The sequence below is a fragment of the Nicotiana sylvestris genome, chromosome 12, assembly GCF_000393655.2.
Source record: "Nicotiana sylvestris chromosome 12, ASM39365v2, whole genome shotgun sequence".
Taxonomy (NCBI): domain Eukaryota; kingdom Viridiplantae; phylum Streptophyta; class Magnoliopsida; order Solanales; family Solanaceae; genus Nicotiana; species Nicotiana sylvestris.
In genome coordinates, this window is record NC_091068.1 from 165,624,331 (window position 1) to 165,642,353 (window position 18,023).

General features: G+C 36.4%; 3 protein-coding genes, 1 non-coding gene and 1 pseudogene across 4 annotated transcripts; 1 reads left to right on the plus strand and 4 right to left on the minus strand.

Moving 5' to 3' along the window:
- Positions 1-1,016: 1,016 nt before the first annotated feature.
- On the minus strand, positions 1,017-3,913 carry LOC104249621 (transcription factor IIIA-like). The gene is made up of 6 exons (XM_009806090.2): positions 3,749-3,913; positions 3,013-3,156; positions 2,260-2,545; positions 1,914-2,149; positions 1,544-1,687; positions 1,017-1,437 (listed from the first exon to the last, which is right to left on the minus strand). The coding sequence occupies exons 1-6, from the start codon at positions 3,890-3,892 to the stop codon at positions 1,249-1,251; spliced, it is 1,143 nt and encodes a 380-aa protein (XP_009804392.1). The 5' UTR covers positions 3,893-3,913; the 3' UTR covers positions 1,017-1,248.
- Positions 3,914-4,165: 252 nt separating this feature from the next.
- On the minus strand, positions 4,166-4,266 carry LOC138884503 (U6 spliceosomal RNA). Its single transcript, XR_011404684.1, has one exon. It is a non-coding gene; the product is annotated as a U6 spliceosomal RNA (small nuclear RNA).
- Positions 4,267-5,008: 742 nt separating this feature from the next.
- LOC104249619 (mitochondrial import inner membrane translocase subunit TIM22-4-like) lies at positions 5,009-11,624 on the minus strand (annotated as a pseudogene).
- Positions 11,625-11,636: 12 nt separating this feature from the next.
- Positions 11,637-13,013, minus strand: LOC104249620 (protein ROOT PRIMORDIUM DEFECTIVE 1). Its single transcript, XM_070164810.1, has one exon. The coding sequence runs from the start codon at positions 13,011-13,013 to the stop codon at positions 11,637-11,639; it is 1,377 nt and encodes a 458-aa protein (XP_070020911.1).
- A 2,510-nt stretch (positions 13,014-15,523) lies between these two features.
- On the plus strand, positions 15,524-17,397 carry LOC104249618 (large ribosomal subunit protein cL37 alpha-like). Its single transcript, XM_009806085.2, has 2 exons — positions 15,524-15,733; positions 16,572-17,397. The coding sequence occupies exons 1-2, from the start codon at positions 15,547-15,549 to the stop codon at positions 16,910-16,912; spliced, it is 528 nt and encodes a 175-aa protein (XP_009804387.2). The 5' UTR covers positions 15,524-15,546; the 3' UTR covers positions 16,913-17,397.
- Positions 17,398-18,023: the final 626 nt, after the last annotated feature.

Consider the following 18,023-nt stretch of genomic DNA (forward strand, 5'->3'; position numbering starts at 1 on the left):
CTTTAGCTCTAGAGCTGAAGTTCGACAGTTACAAAACAAAAACTTCAGTTGTAAAGCTGAAGCTTACAAACAAAAAGCCAGTTACAAACAAAAACTTCAGCTCTAGAGCTGAAGTTCGACAGTTACAAAACAAAAACTTCAGCTCTAGAGCTGAACTTCAGGCCCGGCTACTAGAATGCTTAAGTTTTGCGTGATTGTCTTTGCTACTTCAGCCTCGTATGCTGAAGTTATGCGAAAAAGCAGGTACGCTTGCAATTTTTTTTGCAAAGTGGGCACAAGTTAAAACGTGACACAAAAAGCGGGTATAGATGCAAATGCGGGTTCCTACTTATTCCAGCAAAGGGCGCTTTTGCTCCAATAAGGTTATTAAGAAAAGAAAGTTCCAACGCGAGAGAGATGGCTCTCCATATTGTGTATATACTGTTAAGGGCTAGAATATTTTTCCTTGGTAAAATAGTTGCTGTGACTCGAAAACGTAATTACTGAAGAAACGTGATATTGGCTTTACTAGTACTATTGCACTGTGGCGCATTATAGGTTGGAAGAGTTAGTAGCAATCTATGCGAAGAGCTAACCAAATGTCTAGGTAAAACGTCCCACCTAAGGTATAGCAGTAACTGTATTAAACGTACTAGCAATGACTTTTGAGGAATTATTGATTCAAAACTTTCTATCGCTACACCCGCCTCAGCTTGAGAGCTCCTTTCTACATCAAGATAAACGTTTTTTGAGAAATGAATTACATTCTCCATTTCCTTTTATAAAAGATATGTTACACTTCTGCTTTTCCTTTCATAACGAATGAACATATTTTTGCAACAGAAAGCTCCTTCAGTTTTAACGTCCCCATTTAGTCACTTCTATAGAAATTGACATATCGTGTTAATTACCATTAGCTTCTAAAAGTATTTTGGGTACAATTAGATTTATTTATATCAACAGTTTTTATCAACCTTCATGTTTAATCAAACACCCAGATCAAATGAAACAAAGAGAATGGAAGATTTGCGCAAGAGTAAAAAATTAAGATAATACTTATCCATTAGATTATAGAACAAGCATTGTGCTAAATTTAACTTATGGACAGCATATACTTTTTTCTAGTAAAAACTTATCGACAGCATATACATTAGCTATCTGCTAAGAAACTGTCCAGGAGACGCTCAGAGTTCATCCTCTGATTCTACTGAGAGTAACCATGAGATTTCTGGCCCATGATTTAACGCGCATCTGGCCAAAGAAACAGACTCATAGCTCTTCATCTGATTCTGCTGAGAGTAACCATGAGAGATATTCTGATCCTTGATAGAACACGGGATCTGTACCACAGGGTGGTGTAATCCTTTTCCGCATAATTGCCTCGAAAACAGGAAGCTTCCTCTTCCTACCACCTCTTGGTCTAGAACGGAATTGCTCGTCAGCCTCTACAAAATCACCCTACACAAGACAATCAAAACGCCTCAAGTCACTCTCGTGAATATTAGAAGCAAACTGGCCTGAGTGACAGTGTTGTGCTTTCAAGCAACAAATGCACTCTACTTACTGGAGTATAAACATGGCAGCCTGATTTCTCATGTCTATCTCTCACATGCTTGAAGGCAAATCTCATACCACAACCAGCAATGCCACATGAGAATGGTTTATCCCCCAGGTGCACAGCTTTGACATGCTGAATAAGATTGGATTTCTGTTTTTCAAGCAACAAATATTTCAGTGAGAAGACTATCACTCTGATGCACTTAACTTGACGCAGTGCAGGCTTGGTTGAGGTTAAAAAGTTGTTGGTTTTCTGTATATGACTTTTTGCCTCACAGGAGTTATAAGTCACTGCTATTGCTTTCTAAATTCATCACTACTGTTCCTTTTGACAGAAAGGAGCTTTATTTACATATAAGAAAATGCAGCAGTCTTACAGTGGAGAAAGTGTGCTGACAATCCTGGAATTCACATTTTATTCTCTCCGATGTAGACTCTTCTTCATGCGTCCGGAGATGCCGCTTAATATTCTTCTTCAATTGCTTGGTTCCACATATTTCACACACAATATGCTGGTGGCAACTCTCTATGTGTTCCTTGAGGCATTTCTCATTAGTGAAATGTTTCATACAGCCTGGCTCTAAACAAAGTGCCTCCATCGTCTCCAACTTAACTGCATGGATACATGGCAGATTATGGTGTCATTATTGGAAGTTTTCAAAACCAGAAACATATAAAATATTAGTACTCTACAGATAATTAGAATGTTGAAGTTTGACTTGCCATGAGAATCTTCATGCTTCTTCAATTTGGATGCAAATTTAAACCCCTTCCCACAACGAGGTTCTGAACAGACATACTGCTTTGGAAGATTGGCCTCAGGGGAGGCACGCTGGTCATGCATCTCTTTGACATGCCGAGTCATATTGCCTTGAATACTAAATGCGCGTTTGCAACCATCAACGGGACACTCAAACAACTTCCCTTGGTGCTGCAAGAGATGTCTCGTCAAGTGATCCTTTCTGCGGTAGCTGGACTGGCAGTTATCTATATGGCATACAAATGGCCTCTGTTCATGCAAAAGATGAAGAAAACATTTTAAGAATGTTTCAGTCTGTGGAGGTCCTTGACCAACGTCCACATATGCTAATGGAGAAAAAAGATAAGCTTTTTATATTTGGGAGGAGGGGGGACTGGGATGAGTCTCTAACCACCAAGATTATAAGGCGTGATTGAGGCTCACTTGATGGAGCTTCTCAGGAGGTCCCCCTTCCTGATACTGATCCAGTCAAGGAAAGATACCTGCCTCTTGCATTTTGGAGTTCTTTTTTTTTTTGGGATCCAATGCTTCACACCTTCACATAATTCCACAGTGTTTCTCAAATTACCTCAATCTGCAAAGTCGTTAAATATCAAATGTATACAAAGACAATATATCAGAAAATATGAAGGCATATTATAACCTCAAAACTGAACTCCCAGTAAATAAATAAGAGCTCATCAACATCACAAACGAAGAAAACACACAAAAGATACCTCGAGTGAATGACTCTGCATATGCTGCTTCAAATGAGCAGGCTTCTGAAAGCTCGCACCACATTCTTCACAAATATTCATTTTTGGGCCTTCCTTTCTCTTTACATCTTCATTTGCCTCATCTTTCCGCCTCTCCATTTCATCCTATTTAAAAAAAACAAGACCCATTTCAATTTCCCTTCCTCTGACCAACCACATCAGCATCTTTCTAAATACACAACTAAAGTTAAGCTCAATCACAAGAAAATCTTCAATTTTGAGTTCACCTATGATTCCGCTGTCCCAATTTATATTACACAACACGCATTAAGGACTCGTTTTGTTTGATGAATAGGTAAAATCAATACACAAAAAACTCTGCTACTAAAATAGCACTTGGTTTCCGATAAAACGAAAAAGAGCACCTAAAAAGACAATAATACTAGTATAACAGTATTGAAATCCAAACATAATTATTTAATGTATTATTATTTGACGCATAACAATCTACGAAATTATAATAATCCTTACATAAGTAGTCAGTGAACCAGAACGACCCTTATTGCATTTCACATTTTATTTCTGGCTATCGAAGCTTCTAATAATTACTGATTGTTAACTTTAGAATACAAGAGAGCTCAAAAAAAATAACCATAACAGTAGATCTATTTGTTGCATTTATGAACAAGTAATACTAGATGGATGCAAAGCAAAACATAAATCCAAAATTAAAAAGAGGAAAGGAAAACAAACGTACATGATGATTGGAGAGGATATGAGAGGAGATGAGGGACTTTTTGGAGCGGCAAATCCCACAAAATTCACAATAATATCGTCTTATGTCTCTGAATATTACTTCTCTCTTCTCTTCTCCCATTTCGCCCAATATCTTCACTGCCATAAAACCCTAGTTCAGGTTGACTGCAACTTCTCCTTCTTTTATAGTTACCGAAAACTTGAAAATTGTTTAAATTCCCCTCCAACTTCTGAAATGTGATACTTCCCCCCACCTCAAGTTTCACCGCTAATCAATATTATTAAGGGAACTTATATAAGGAAAAATATTCACATTTTTGGTAATGAAACAAAAAAAGTTTAAAAATTAAAAGAAATACAATCTTCCTAACCACATCTTTTTTTCTCAATAAACGATATTTGGATACTTTTTTTCCTTCAAAATTTGGACAATTTCTTGATTTGTGTGTCATTCTTGCGCAGAGGTCATACTAATCTTCTCTGTATCATTCCAATTTTATCGGATGTCCTTGAAGGGACATTTTTTGAACACTTAAAAAAATTATTCAGTTTTGGAAAAATCTTTTTTTTTATTAAAGAATATTTTATAAAATAAATTTAAAAAAAGAAACGCATTCGAGACACATCTCTTGTTTTTCTTTAATCAAAAAATAAATAAACTCTTAGCGAACAATTTTTCAATTGAATCATGTGGTGTAAAACTTATAACTTTCAGGCCTTGATCTTTTTAATTGAAGCAGTGAATTCTTTATTTTTTTAATGGTTAGAGCTAATCTAAATATATATTTTTTACATGCTTTGTTATAATAATAATTGTGTGAAGCTTTGAGGTTTCCGGTGAAACCAAAAATGGGGTGGATGGCTAGGAAATAGTTCGCAATGCCATCTTATAACTCTATTGAATAGAGTATTAGAACGAGACCATTAGAAAGTCAACTATAGTCAAACTTTTAATTTCGACCGCTATAATAAAGTGATATTATAGAAAATATATATTATAACATAACACAAAAAATTAATTCCAAAAGAAACTTGACTGTTATATTGAAATGTTATTATACAGGATGACACCCCTTCTGTCTGCTTTATGTCACCATTCTATGGAGTGTACGAAAATGTTCGATGCTTATTTTTGTTGTGTAACATCATCTTACATTAGAAGAAGCTTGTGTTATTCTACAAGTCTTCTCTTAAAAAACAACCATAGATGCATAGTATTTATACCCGTTTAATTTGGTTTAGAAATTTACTTTCGTAAACGTTCTTTAAAAATTGAAAACAACTGTATTCGCATTTAAAAAAGTAGACTTTGTTCTTTGAAAATCAAACCGAAATGCTTTCTAATGACTCAAAACAATCCAAAGAGTTTTAACGAAAAACTAACATGACTTTCCAAAAGTATTTTCTCGAAAGATAATTCAACCAAACAACTCTTTTCAGAAGATCGAGGAACAGATGCAACGACATCAATATCAATGTCATCGTCTTTGTTTTATGAGAAAGGTACATCAACAGCAACGCCTTAGCTCCAAACTAGTTGGGACTGGCCACAATTGTTTCAACCAATGCACTCTTCTTGAATTTTTGGATGCACTCTCGCTTTAAGTAGCCGATACCTCTTTGGGAAAAAGTTTGCAATAAACATTTGATTTTGTCTTTCTTCTTTGTATGGTGTGAGTTACATTTCTGATGACATGACCCTGAAATTTCTTCTTTTGCTTTTTGGTCTGAAACTACTACCCTGCTCGTCTCTATATGAGTCTCACTATCCATGTCGCTCTATCTAAACCAAAACTATATGAATCCAGTAACAGATGCAAGATATGAAAATATATCAAGTCAAGATTTCGTTTGTATATATTTTGCATGGTCAAAGTAACAAATGTTACCTCTAGCAGATAATGCGCCTCCTGTTACACACCCTGCTACTGCTGTATTTGTCATGTCATGCTTTGCTCGTGCCTTTTAACATAATACAAGAAAATGATTACTTATAGCATTTGAGTGTTAGATGAAAAGTACCCGACTCTAATTGTGAGAATGATTTCCAACTTCTTTTCGTTTTTACCAAAATTTAACAGGAAAATTGTAAAAGGGGCACATAGAACCCCATATGGTTATCATCTTCAAGGTCAAATTTACCTTCTCAACGACACATTCAGCAGCAGAGAAAACCATACCCATACAGCAAAAGTTTTGCAGGAACTCCAACTCCTTCGACCCATCTGCTTTGCTTGGTATACAAGTTGTTGCCTCGTAGTCATTTCCTCTTGCATTATTGGTTTATCCAGCGCCCCTAGAACAGACCCATGAACAACCCTAATCCCCCTCCTACAAAACGGAAACCATGCCTCAACAAATGAGCCTAAGAAGTAACCTCACAGCAAAGTCCAAAGCATACACAGAGATATTCCATTTAAGTTACCAGAAAGAATTACCAAATTAGATACAAAGAGAAGCTTTGGAACCAGATTTTGTTCACAAACAACAACAGTTGATAGAGCTTGTAAGCTAACTGGAATGAAGCTCACTTATCCTCTACTACAGGACTACAAGAGAATAACAGTCATTGCAACACGATTAAGATTAAAGACTCTTGTATTACTTTGGCACTTGCAACATAATTATGACATAAAACATAGAAATAGTGTCATCCAATTTTTTCGACATAGACAAGAATTGTCATCCATTATGTTAAGGTATTGCAAGAATGACAATTTGGTCTATCCATTTAAAATAACAATGAACAATAAACAAAAATACCAGCTAATACGTCTCAATCCCAAACAAGTTGAGTCTATATGAATCCTTGTCGACTATGTTATTCCATTTAAACTCATCTCGCTCCAATATTATACAAATATTCTAAATGTATAATCTCTAAAAGGCTAAACCACTCCTAGAATATATTCTCAACTAATATGTATGCACGGGCGGAGCTAGGAGCCGACGCATGGTTTTAGCCAAACCTAGTAGCTTAGTCCAAACTTTGTATTTATATTAAAAATCACTAAATATATACAAAATTAAATTCAGAATCCAGTTACTAACACGTTATGTTGCTATCCTAGAATTTAAAACCCATAAAGTTCAAATCTTGGCTCCGCCTCTGTATTTCTTCTAGTGTGCCCTATATTTTGCTAAGTCTGAATGTCTCCTAGAAATTGTAGGTCAGACAACTTCATTCCATGTGATTTTAATTCTATGTCGTCCTCTTTTAATAATTAATACCTTCACTAGCCATGATTTACACCTACATACTGGTGCATCTGGTGGTCGACGCATGACATGACCAAAAAACTGAACAATATGACACAAAAATTAAATCAAACTAGGAGTGTAATTAAAACATACCCATGACTCCACTAGCAACACTACACACAACACAGTTGTTCCAAATGTCTTGTCCTCTTATTTCCTCCACCGTAGGCATCGAATTGGCTCAATCCGAGGCTTCTGAGCTTGATTGTGCCTCATTTGATTCAATTGCTCGATCACTCATTGCAGCTCTGATAAAATGAAACTGCAATTAATTTAAGACAAATAGATTGAAAAAAGAAAATGTTGCATTGAAAAATTTGAATTTCAAATGATCTTAGGTAAAGAGGAGGCTTGTGGTTGGGCGGCAACCGGCGGCTTTTGTAGGTTTAGTTTCATCATTTATGGCGGGTTACTTTACACAGGTCAGATTCAAAATGGGTTCCCGGGTTTGGAGTCATAACCCGAATATAAATGGGCTTTAAGAGCATATTGGACCGGTGTTGGATCACAGTTTTGATCAGCAATTAAAACCAGAAGTGGAGCCTTAAATTTTCCTTTTCTGTTATTTTCCCATACTTTTAAAGCTTCCCCGGCTAAGGGAAAATACTCTTGGTCCACCATGACAACAGCAGCTGCACTATGGCTCAAAAGAAAAGTAATTGTTTGCGCATTTAGTTGGACATTAACAGCATTTAAAACAGCGCCAGCCATTGGAATTCCAAAATGAGCTTCATACAAAGCGGGGATGTTTGGGGCAATAACTGCAACCTGCCAATGAAGCGGAAAAAATAAGGATGAATAGGGGCATCCACAGGGATACAAGAAATGCATTTCATCAAGAGGATAACAATATTGATGTCCACAACTAACTAATTAAAAGTTTGGGCATTTTTGTTCACTTAATATGGAGAGAAAAAGTGCAACAGGCAACAGAACAAATAAAAGTTGGTGTACATATTACTTAATCGCCTCTTCTTAAATTGAGGATCCAAAGACCCATATATATGTATATATATATATATATATATATATATATTAGCTTCTTGTTTCATCTAACTATCTTTATTCATCTTTTTTTAATTTTAAAAGCCATTAAATAGATTAAAACATGTAGGTTGAGAAGCAGAACCATGCATTATTATATCCTAACATGACGCCATAAATGAAATTGGCAAGCGCATTACAAGAGGAAAAATATGGGAAAGGTACTGCAAAGAATGAAACTCTCGGGATTGTTAGGCAGAAAACTAATTAACATTCCACATACTTATATCGAGAAAACAAAGATCCTCTAGTAAACTCAAAGTTAATATCATTTCTGCTGTCTGATTTGTCACCAGATAGCAGGAATGTTTTCGATGTATACATAGTTTATGCTGTATAATACCAGTAGATGAAAATCTGTGAACCTATCCTTGCTAGCTTAGTTTATTATAGTCTACAACATACTAATTTTTAATTGCCACTTCCTACTTATATGGAGCCCAATTACGTTCTCTCTTCTTCTACCTCTCATGTTCACTCTCTCTCTCAGGCTCACACACATGCAAGCATGCATGCACACCATGTTTCACACTTTCAACCAAGAATCAGACTGAGCCTATTATATATTAGATTCATCTTTCTTTATTCCTTGTTATTGCAGAATCTGCTTGTGGATGACAGCGTAATGGATTGCCTCATGAGAATAGCACAGATCTTACCTATCTATACAAAATCTACTACTTTGATGGTTAGTTCAAGTTATCTTTTGCAGGAAAAGCAAAGAGATTTATAACTGAAGATTTTCATGGGACAGAATGCATAAAACCACTCTGGTTAAGCAGTTCACTGAAATACCAAAATGACATGCAGTGGATAACTCTAACACAATGTTCTAAGGCTAACCGAACAACAATTGCACCAGTAAAAGAGCTAAAGAGCAGATGAAGCCAAAACTAGTTTGAAGAAAACACAGATAATGTAGTGGTACAGTGAGATCAACTGATCAAGTGCCGCGATGCTCTCTCTAATACCAATGCATAATCACTTTAAGGCGCATATTGCATCTCTGAGACACTAAGACTCGCATCAAAGAAAGATAATTTCTTCAGCTAGATTTCGGCTAAAATATAGGGTTCCAAGCACTACTCTTTTAAAATAGATCTCATTAAATGCAGCAGTAGCCTAGAAATGCAATAACACTTGGAAACAGGACAGTGAGATTAAATAAAGTTGGATTATTTCTAAAAGGAAATGACTTCCACCTGTGACAAAAGTCAATTTCCCCATTTCGGTGAAAACATTTTTCTGGAGAAAAAGATTATCCAATATTCAAGGTAACCAGAAAACATTTGCCGACATACCAAACACACTAAGGGAAAAAACAGCCGATGGCTTTACAAGGATCAGATAGTTGACATCAGTTATACGAAAGATCATACTGGTCACATGACAACAACTTTACCAGTTACACAATGGTTCCCCTTCACTGACTATCTTACTAGACAAAAATGTCTTAAACGTGTCTAAATTAATGCTAGATTTTCCCAGTTCTGGGATCAGATTCGCAAACTCAAGGAAGTGAGCAGAGGGCAAATATGAGGTATGAAGTGAGCTGCATGTTTACAACATTGCCCAATATCATTATATCGATATCTTACAGTTGGGGTAAAAAGAATGTGACTATATATATGTAGGTTGGTGTAACTTCCAACTTTCAGGCTGAGAAAAGATCCGAATTGTCTAATTACTCACTAGGATTAGTGATATCTATCCAAGAACTTCTCAATCAGGACCGAAAATGTAGCAAAGCCAGCACAACCTGCACATGCAGCTTTTGGTCCACCTGAAACGAATGCGATTGTATTATAAATTAAAAGAAACTATTAATAGAAAGTATAAGAGAACTAGCACAGTCCAATTACTCGCTTCATCAGGCGCAGAAAAGCTGTAATTCAAACTAACCGACATAGGCTTAATTCTACAAGCAAACTTAGCATCTACTATCATCAAAAGTCAAAAGACAAGCCATAACCAAAGGAGAGAGAGAGAGAGAGAGAGAGAGAGAGAGAGACGACTCCAATTAGAACCCGGGTAGGATAAATTGTCAACTATCTATGCCCCATCTGGGTTAGTATACTTCATATTCCCGGCTAGATTAAGAGAATGCATTAATCTGCAATAAACCCCTCACTCTGGGAACTTGGGTTATGCTGGGAGTCATAAGAGACGAAAAAGGTAGTTATGTGGGTCTCGACATCAAGGTACACCCCAGAAAAGCCCATTTCATGAATGGGATCTCCCAAACTTGAAATCTGGGTAGATAGTATCTTGATAGTTGAAGGATGAAGTTTCTGTTGGACGTTACCTGATGCTCCGGATCAAATGGAATATAAAATACTTGAACTATGATTCTCACTTCGACTATAGGTTATCCTCTAAGAAAACTAAAGTAATCAGAACTCTTTTCCTTAACATCCTTTGAAAGCAGTCCCAATAACCCCCCCCCCCTTTCTTCACCACATATAAATAATGAATTAAGACAAGAATAAGAAACTGGTAGCAGCACTACTACACATAAGAATATGTGTCGCTCCATCTGTATTTGATGTTAAATATCTGTCTCCCACTAAGTAAGATTACTTCATCAAAAATATCCTCACTTTATGTAGCTCCATGTTCTAAGTTAGTTGCTACTTTGAAGAATTACATAGTCATCCAACATATCGCCGGTCCATTCCTCACCATGGACCACTCATGCTTCACTGAAAATGCCATATGTCAACGAGCCTTAGCAGGGCCAAAACTTCAACCTTTCCTTTCTGGTTCAGAAATCAACAGGCACAAAGGTTCATTTGAGTACTAGAGTAGTCTTTTGTAGGACAGATTCAATTCTACAGACAATAATACACTAGTAATGACAAATTTCAATGTCCTCCACTGGAACAAGGGAAAGAAACATGCATTACTGCAAATATATCAAACCTGACACCTTTCTATGCTGCGACACTGTTTCTCCACACTTACCTTTTGAATATGATCTTCAATTATCCCTTAATTATACAAGTCACGAGCATCAAAAAAGTAGTTACAATCTAGTAAACACTGAGCAGCTGGAAATTTATTAAATTGACTTTGGTTCAGTTCTCTAGTTGGCAATCAATAATCAAGCTACCAAAACAAACATATTCCTAAGACAGCTCTACAGAACTAAGTGCCTTACCACAAGGACTATCCTATCTTTCCTTTTTCATAATCGAATAGTCTGAATTGGAAGGAGAAAATTCAAATAACTAAATCTGGTAGATACGGAACTGCAATATGCAATTATCAGATTGAACAGAGTGAGGAAACTGAGTCATAATGCTAGAGATGGAAGAATAATGTTTTGAGCACAAAGCACACCAACAGAAACAACAAAGGTTCCGGGCAAGTCATACTGAGGCTCTGTACAACGGAATAAACTTTCTGAACAATGACAGCAGGAAGCACAAATATGACCGTGTATCCATTTTTTTATAACTCAACTGCCCTTTCATTAATTGTCAGTTTGCAGAAAAATCCAGATTAGAAGACTCACCGAGATCATTATTACTGATTTCCATCTCAGAAAGCCCAATCAGCTCTGCCTCAGATAAGTAACCATTCTAGTTCAAATTGTCATCGCTGTCATGATCAGAAAAACTCTCGAGAATTGGAATAACAAAGTCACCCTCTCTGCTTTCCCATCCATTTTCATCATCTGTCACGTCTCTAATATCATCCGTCAGTTCCCTTTCCGTTCTCAACTCTCCCGTATGACGGTTCCCCAACAAGAGAAGCTCCAATACCTTTCTTCTCAAATCATAAATTGGGTTCAACTCAATCAAACACCCTTTATTATATGCTTCTCTAAGGAAAACAATTTCAGTATTCCCTTTAGTGGATATGTAAAATATCCCAGGATGCTTCAACAACAACTCACGAATATTAACTTCAATGCCGAGGTCCTTCTTATAATGTGCCAACCTTTCGAGGGGCACCAACTTCTCAACAGTCAAGCTCAAAATTTCATGAATAATCGCCACAACTCGCTTCTCATACCGCTCAACCCCTCCAAAACTATGCTTTCCAACTCCCTTTGACCTCGATATCAACTCATCACATCCTAAAGATTGTCCCAAGGGTTCAGATTTTAGTCCATTCAAGTGATACGTGAGTTCTCTTTCGTAAGGCTTAACATAAGGAAGCCTTTGCCAATTTTTCAATTTTTCTCTATAACCTGGTTCTATCTTAAACCCGGTTGGGAAATGAATAGGAAATGCATATTTGACCTCAAATTCACTCAACCATTTCTCAGTATACTCCTTTTGCCTCCAAGATTCAACCTTTGCCACCCCAAAACTCTCATCTGCTCCATTTCTATTAATTAATTCAACAATTTCCAAATCCACCATCCTAAAAACTTCATCATACTTTATTACAACTGAGTCCCTGAAGTTTTCAGGCAAACCCAATTCAGTCCTCATTAGTCTAAGTGCATGCAAATGTATAGTACCATTAACAGACATCATTAAAATCTTCTTTATTCTCATCACATTTTCATGTTCATTTTGTGATATGAAATCTTCTTCTTGCTTAAGCAAAATGACAAATTTCTCCCTAAACCTGCAGCATAAATTACGCTTAATATGATGTGTAAACACCTCAAAAATATGGGGGTATTTCCGGAGAAGATCACCGGCGGTGATGGTGTTAATGCCGGCATGTGGGGCCCACTTGGAAAGTGACTGAACTGAGACATAACGACCGCGTTTTTTAGCAGATACGACGTCGTAGAGGTTGAGGATGAGTTTAAGTCTCCGGTATTGAGCTGTGAGTTTATCGAGATTCGGGTCTCGGGTCCGGTTTTCCAGTCGGGTTTGGGCTGTGTTTGCTGGTTTCTTCCACCGGGTTTGGGTTGTGGAATTGAAAGGGCCGAATGAAAGTGGAGTTTTTGATGATATCTTCGCCGGATTCTTCCACCTGAGTTGTAGAATTCTCATTTCTCAGTCAGACGACGGTGGCCAGTGCTGGGGCGGGGATGGCCGTGAAGGGTGGTGACTTTTAAATCGGAATTTGGTTTGGGAATATTATGAAGAAGGGAAATTGAAATTTCGAAAGAGAAAAAATTGGGGCATAACACTTCCGAAATTTGTTTATAGGGGTGTTACATTAGGGAGTTTGTAGATTTTATACAACAACAACAACAACCACGGTTGAGAGGCTAATATATACGCAGACTTTATCCCTACCCCTCCCCGAGAGGCAGAAAAGCTGTTTCCATGAGACCCTCGGCTCAAAAAGGTAACAAGAGACCATATATTAGTATCATCAATATAATCATAATAAAATAAATCCAATATAAGAAATATGAAATAAATGAAAAATACAATAATAACTAGCAGATAAAGCTCTACATCAGTAGATAACCACTAGCATCCTAGAATTAAATCCTAACTGGCTAGTCTCACTTCGGTGCACCGTATAAATATTCACAATTTCCCCCTAACCTACAACTTTAATGTTCGACCTCCACAATTTCCTGACAAGGGCAATGTCCTCAGTAATCCTAATAATAGTATAGACTCACAAATACATTGTTTTAGTTATATGTATATATTCAACTGCAACCAAATAGTAAATTTAAACATAGTCGACCTCCTCACTTAAAATAAAATTTATATAAAGATCATTTTTCCTTCCTACTCTTAATAGTAAACTAAAGTGAATTTTAGATTATAAAAATAAATATATTATGAAACATATCATTTTGTTGGTCAAGTTTTCTAACGTATATTATTATAGAAAAGTGTGTGAATAATAGAAGCATGTCATTATTTATTAGCTTATTTTTGTAGCTTAGTTTTAGATTTTAGAAACTTTTTTTTCCAGAATATACACATTTTAGCTCAACAATTTCAATGTTAGTATTGTTTAAGGGAATATCCAAAATATGAAAACGTATTTGTACAACTTAAGCATCAACCATGATGAAAGAATAAACCCGTTAGTAATACATACCATCAATCGCATTTACTCTATGCAATTTATTAAACTTACAATTTACCAATTATATGGTACTAATATATCGGCTCATGTTGTTTTTTTTGAGCCGAGGGTCTCCTGGAAACAGTCTCTCTACCCTTCGGGGTAGGGGTAAGGTCTGCGTACATATTACCCTCCCAGACCCCACTTGTGAGATTATACTGGATCGTTGTTTGTTGTTGTTGTTGTTGAACTCTACAACACCCGAGCTTTTTAAAATAAAATAAAATAAACTATGGAAGGAAGGAAGGGTCGGGTTATTGGGTTGATGTGGATCTAGAAAGGGAATGGTTTATAAGTTGCATTGTCGGGAGGCGATGAGAGCATTTATCAATTTATAAATTGAATTAGCTGGAGCGAACTCCTAAACGCGTTGAATGCTTCTTATAAATTGCGTTTAGTCAATACGACTTATAAATCACAATTAGTCAATGTGAATTATAAACCACAGTTACTCATTGAGACTTATAAATCGTGATTCGTGAATGTGACTTCCACCTTCTTTGTATTGATTTTTGTGGGAAATCAGGTCGAAAGGAGCGAAGGGAAAGTGGCCGTCTTGACCGACCTACTTCCGAAATGTCCTTGCTTGGGTCAGTTCTTCGGGGGCACGTCTTTTGATAACTTGATCTAGGGTTACCTTTGTTAGAACTCATTTGGATATGTTTGTTTTAAGTGACTTTTAAGCCAAAATAACTTTTAAGCCATAAGTTAGAAATTCTAATTTTTGGCTTTTGATTTTTTTTGTCATTAAACGAGTGTTTAAAAGCACTTTTGTACTTTATCCAAACATTACAAAATAACTTAAAAGTTATTTTAGCTTAAAAGCACTTAAAACAAGCTAATCCAAACGTGCTCTTTGTCTTTTTGCTTTTTGATGGGTTATAATTTGGAGTTAACACTAAGCAGTCGTTTGGTAGGAGGTATTAGAAAAAATAATGCAAGCATTAGCTCTATGCATTACTAATACCTTGTTTGGTACCTTTTTTCAACTTGTGTATAACTAATACTTGTATTAGTTATATATCATACTTGACATTATCCTATGCATAAGTAATGCATAGAAAATGATGGCATTAGTAATAGCAAGGCTTTAATGCATGCATTAGCATGGTTAAAGACAAAATTGTCCTTAAAGTCCTTTAAAACTAGAGAATATGGAGGGCATTTTTGTAAGCAACTATTTTTAAAAAAAATTATGCAATGCATTATAATTTTAATATATCATACCAAACAATAGATAAGAAATAATATTTGCATAATTAATACTTGCATTACTAATACACATTATTCAGCACTATTATTATACATCCTACCAACGACCCCTAACAATTAAGACTGCCACTTATAAATCCCCAATCATTGAATGTGTCTTATAATTCTCAATGTTGAACGCGACTTATAAATTGCAATTATTGAACGTTGCTTATAAATAATGGTAGGTGTAAACTGTAAAACAAGTGAATGCGACTTATAAGTCGTAATCACTGCATGCGATTATCTGGGAGGAACGTTTTTCTTCTTATTCCAGCAAAAGCCCATTTTGCTCCAATGGTTATTCAGAAAAGAAATTCCAAAGCGGAAGAGATGGCCCTACTGTTCAATACCCCGCCTACTACTACTCCCTCCTCTCATGCATCCTCTAATTCTTCAACTTTTGCTGCTACTTCTTACCCATGTATGTTTCTATCAATCTTTAATTTCTCTGTGTGGTGATTTTTAGTTCTCAGTTGGTTCTAGAGAAAGTATTGTGAGATTCTAAATTCTAGGTGTTTTCTTCTGCTTGTGTTTTATTGAGTTCGCTACTACTCCCTTTCTTGAGCTTTTGAATTGAGTGTAGAAGAGGAGTTATTATGTTATTTTGCTCTTCTTTCTCTGAAATTTAGTTGTTTCCTAGCAAAGTTTGTAACTTTTGGATGAGTTACTGTATTTCGAGTCTTTACCTAAAGTATTCGTATTGTGTTTTTCTTTTTGTTGGGGGTTTGGGGGTTTGGGGGGGGGGGGGTGTTAGCTGATCAAGACCTATCCTTGGGTGGGGTGGGGTGGGTGGTGTGGGGTGAGGGGTAGCTGATCAAGACCTATCCTTTGTGAATGCTGCCACGCCCATGTCGGAGGATCCGACATACACCCGCAATATTTTCGGAGAGTCCGAGCAATATAGTGTTAATGTATCTTTTTTGTGATTGTAGTTGCTGTTTGTTCATCATTTATTAACATGAAATATTTGATCTTCATTATAATGCTTATGCAACTGTATTTTGCTCCTCCACGAATTAGTAGTTATATTTGATAATATGAATTTGGTAACTGGGGCTTTGGCTAAGTAGCTTAAGAACATTAGAGCAATGTTAAAATAAGGGCGTGATATTGAGGAGCTTGTTTTCTAGTAGTAATATATACTGGATCCACAAATATGAGAGAATGACATAAAGTTAAAGCCTGTTCACTATCTTCCTCTTTGCTGTTCATGTTATAAGCCATAAGAAGTTCTAACATTGTAATCCGTTCTGCATTAGTCTTCAGGTTTTGCAACGATCCCATTGCTTTGCAACCAAAGTCATATGTCAATTACTATATTCAAGCACCCTTTATTCTCAAAGGAAGAAGTGCCTTGATTGCTAAGGCAGCTACTGATATTGATAGCGCGGGTTCTGATAATACAGAGAGTGATGAAGAAAGCAAGCTTGTTGGTAACCTGCCATTGGAGTCTAAGCTTCAGCTGAAGCTTGAGCAGAAGATGAAGATGAAGTTGGCAAAGAATATCCGATTAAGAAGGAAGAAACTTGTTAGGAAGCGACGCTTAAGGAAGAAAGGGCGATGGCCACCTTCAAAGTTGAAAAAGAACAAGAATGTTTAGTCTTTACCTCAAGATGTTTGCAGGTTTCTGCTCTCTAGATTTCCTTCTATTATCGCAATTCACCTTTTTGTAGCCTTAAAATCATTTCAATTTGTTGATAGAGTTTTAAGGATTAAACCTTTTGTTCCAGATTAATTTCTTAATTTTTACAGTCTAGATGGTATTTATAGGGAAGGCTCTTTTATTCCTTTCGATGTTGATACCGGTGGTTCTCCATGGAAAGAATGCCTTGACATCTGGACAGTCACAACAATTAGTTGTTGCATTCTGTGCTATCTGAACTTTTCTTTGTTTGCGTTTGCTCACTTTCTTGAGTTCTTCTGGAGGCCAAGGCAGGGGATATAGATGTTTGCTTTAGAGGTTATCAAAGTGAAAACAATTCCCTTTGATATCATTGGTTTTGACATCAATTGGGTTGTTGCCTCTTGTTCGTATTTTTCCAGTGTTTAGGTTCTTGAATAAGAAATGCTAGCTGTAAACTTGTATCTCTGCTCTTTTATAAGTGATCCAATTTCACTCTTATCGCTAAATTAGAGGACAAAATTATATAGCTGTCCTTCAGTATCGCAAAGACCCTACTGACTCTACAGCATCGAAGTCATTTTGTACACCTCACAGGCCAGGAGATTGGTGCTAATTGACACCTTTAATGAACGAATGGAAAAATGGACTGGATTTGTATGATACATTTCAGTAGTTTGTGTATGTTTTGAGGAAGCTCTATGTTCTTTAAGTGGAGTTGGGAACTGAAACTACCATTTTGACAAGAGTCCCTAGACTGATGATAGGCTTGCTTGGTGGATTGACTCCAGAGTTCCAAATACAGTAGTTTGATATCTTACTTTAGGATATATCTTTACCTACATGTATTTGTTTGAAAGGAAAGTGGCATAGCGGTGTATTCTTGTATAGGTTAAGCTAAAAGTTGAGTTGCATAAGTTATCAACTAATCAAAGAATAATCAGAAAACAAACTTGTTTTTGGTAAGTAGTGATAAATACTGATATTGAAAATGAGGTCAGCTACTCATATATATACCAAGGCAAGCTAGGAGGGGAGAGAGGTATATCAAAGGTTTGGTTGTAATGACAAGATACCAAGGATTTTTTTT

Excerpts from the sequence above, each read along its gene's own strand:
- LOC104249618 (XM_009806085.2), top strand. The coding sequence starts at position 15,547 with ATGCGATTATCTGGGAGGAACGTTTTTCTTCTTATTCCAGCAAAAGCC. Across the intron at positions 15,734-16,571 it reads TGCTGCTACTTCTTACCCAT|TCTTCAGGTTTTGCAACGAT; the intron begins GTATGTTTCTAT and ends GTTCTGCATTAG.
- LOC104249621 (XM_009806090.2), bottom strand. The coding sequence starts at position 3,892 with ATGGCAGTGAAGATATTGGGCGAAATGGGAGAAGAGAAGAGAGAAGTA. Across the intron at positions 3,157-3,748 it reads ATATCCTCTCCAATCATCAT|GATGAAATGGAGAGGCGGAA; the intron begins GTACGTTTGTTT and ends TTTTTTAAATAG. Across the intron at positions 2,150-2,259 it reads GAAGCATGAAGATTCTCATG|TTAAGTTGGAGACGATGGAG; the intron begins GCAAGTCAAACT and ends GTATCCATGCAG.
- LOC104249620 (XM_070164810.1), bottom strand. The coding sequence starts at position 13,013 with ATGAGAATTCTACAACTCAGGTGGAAGAATCCGGCGAAGATATCATCA.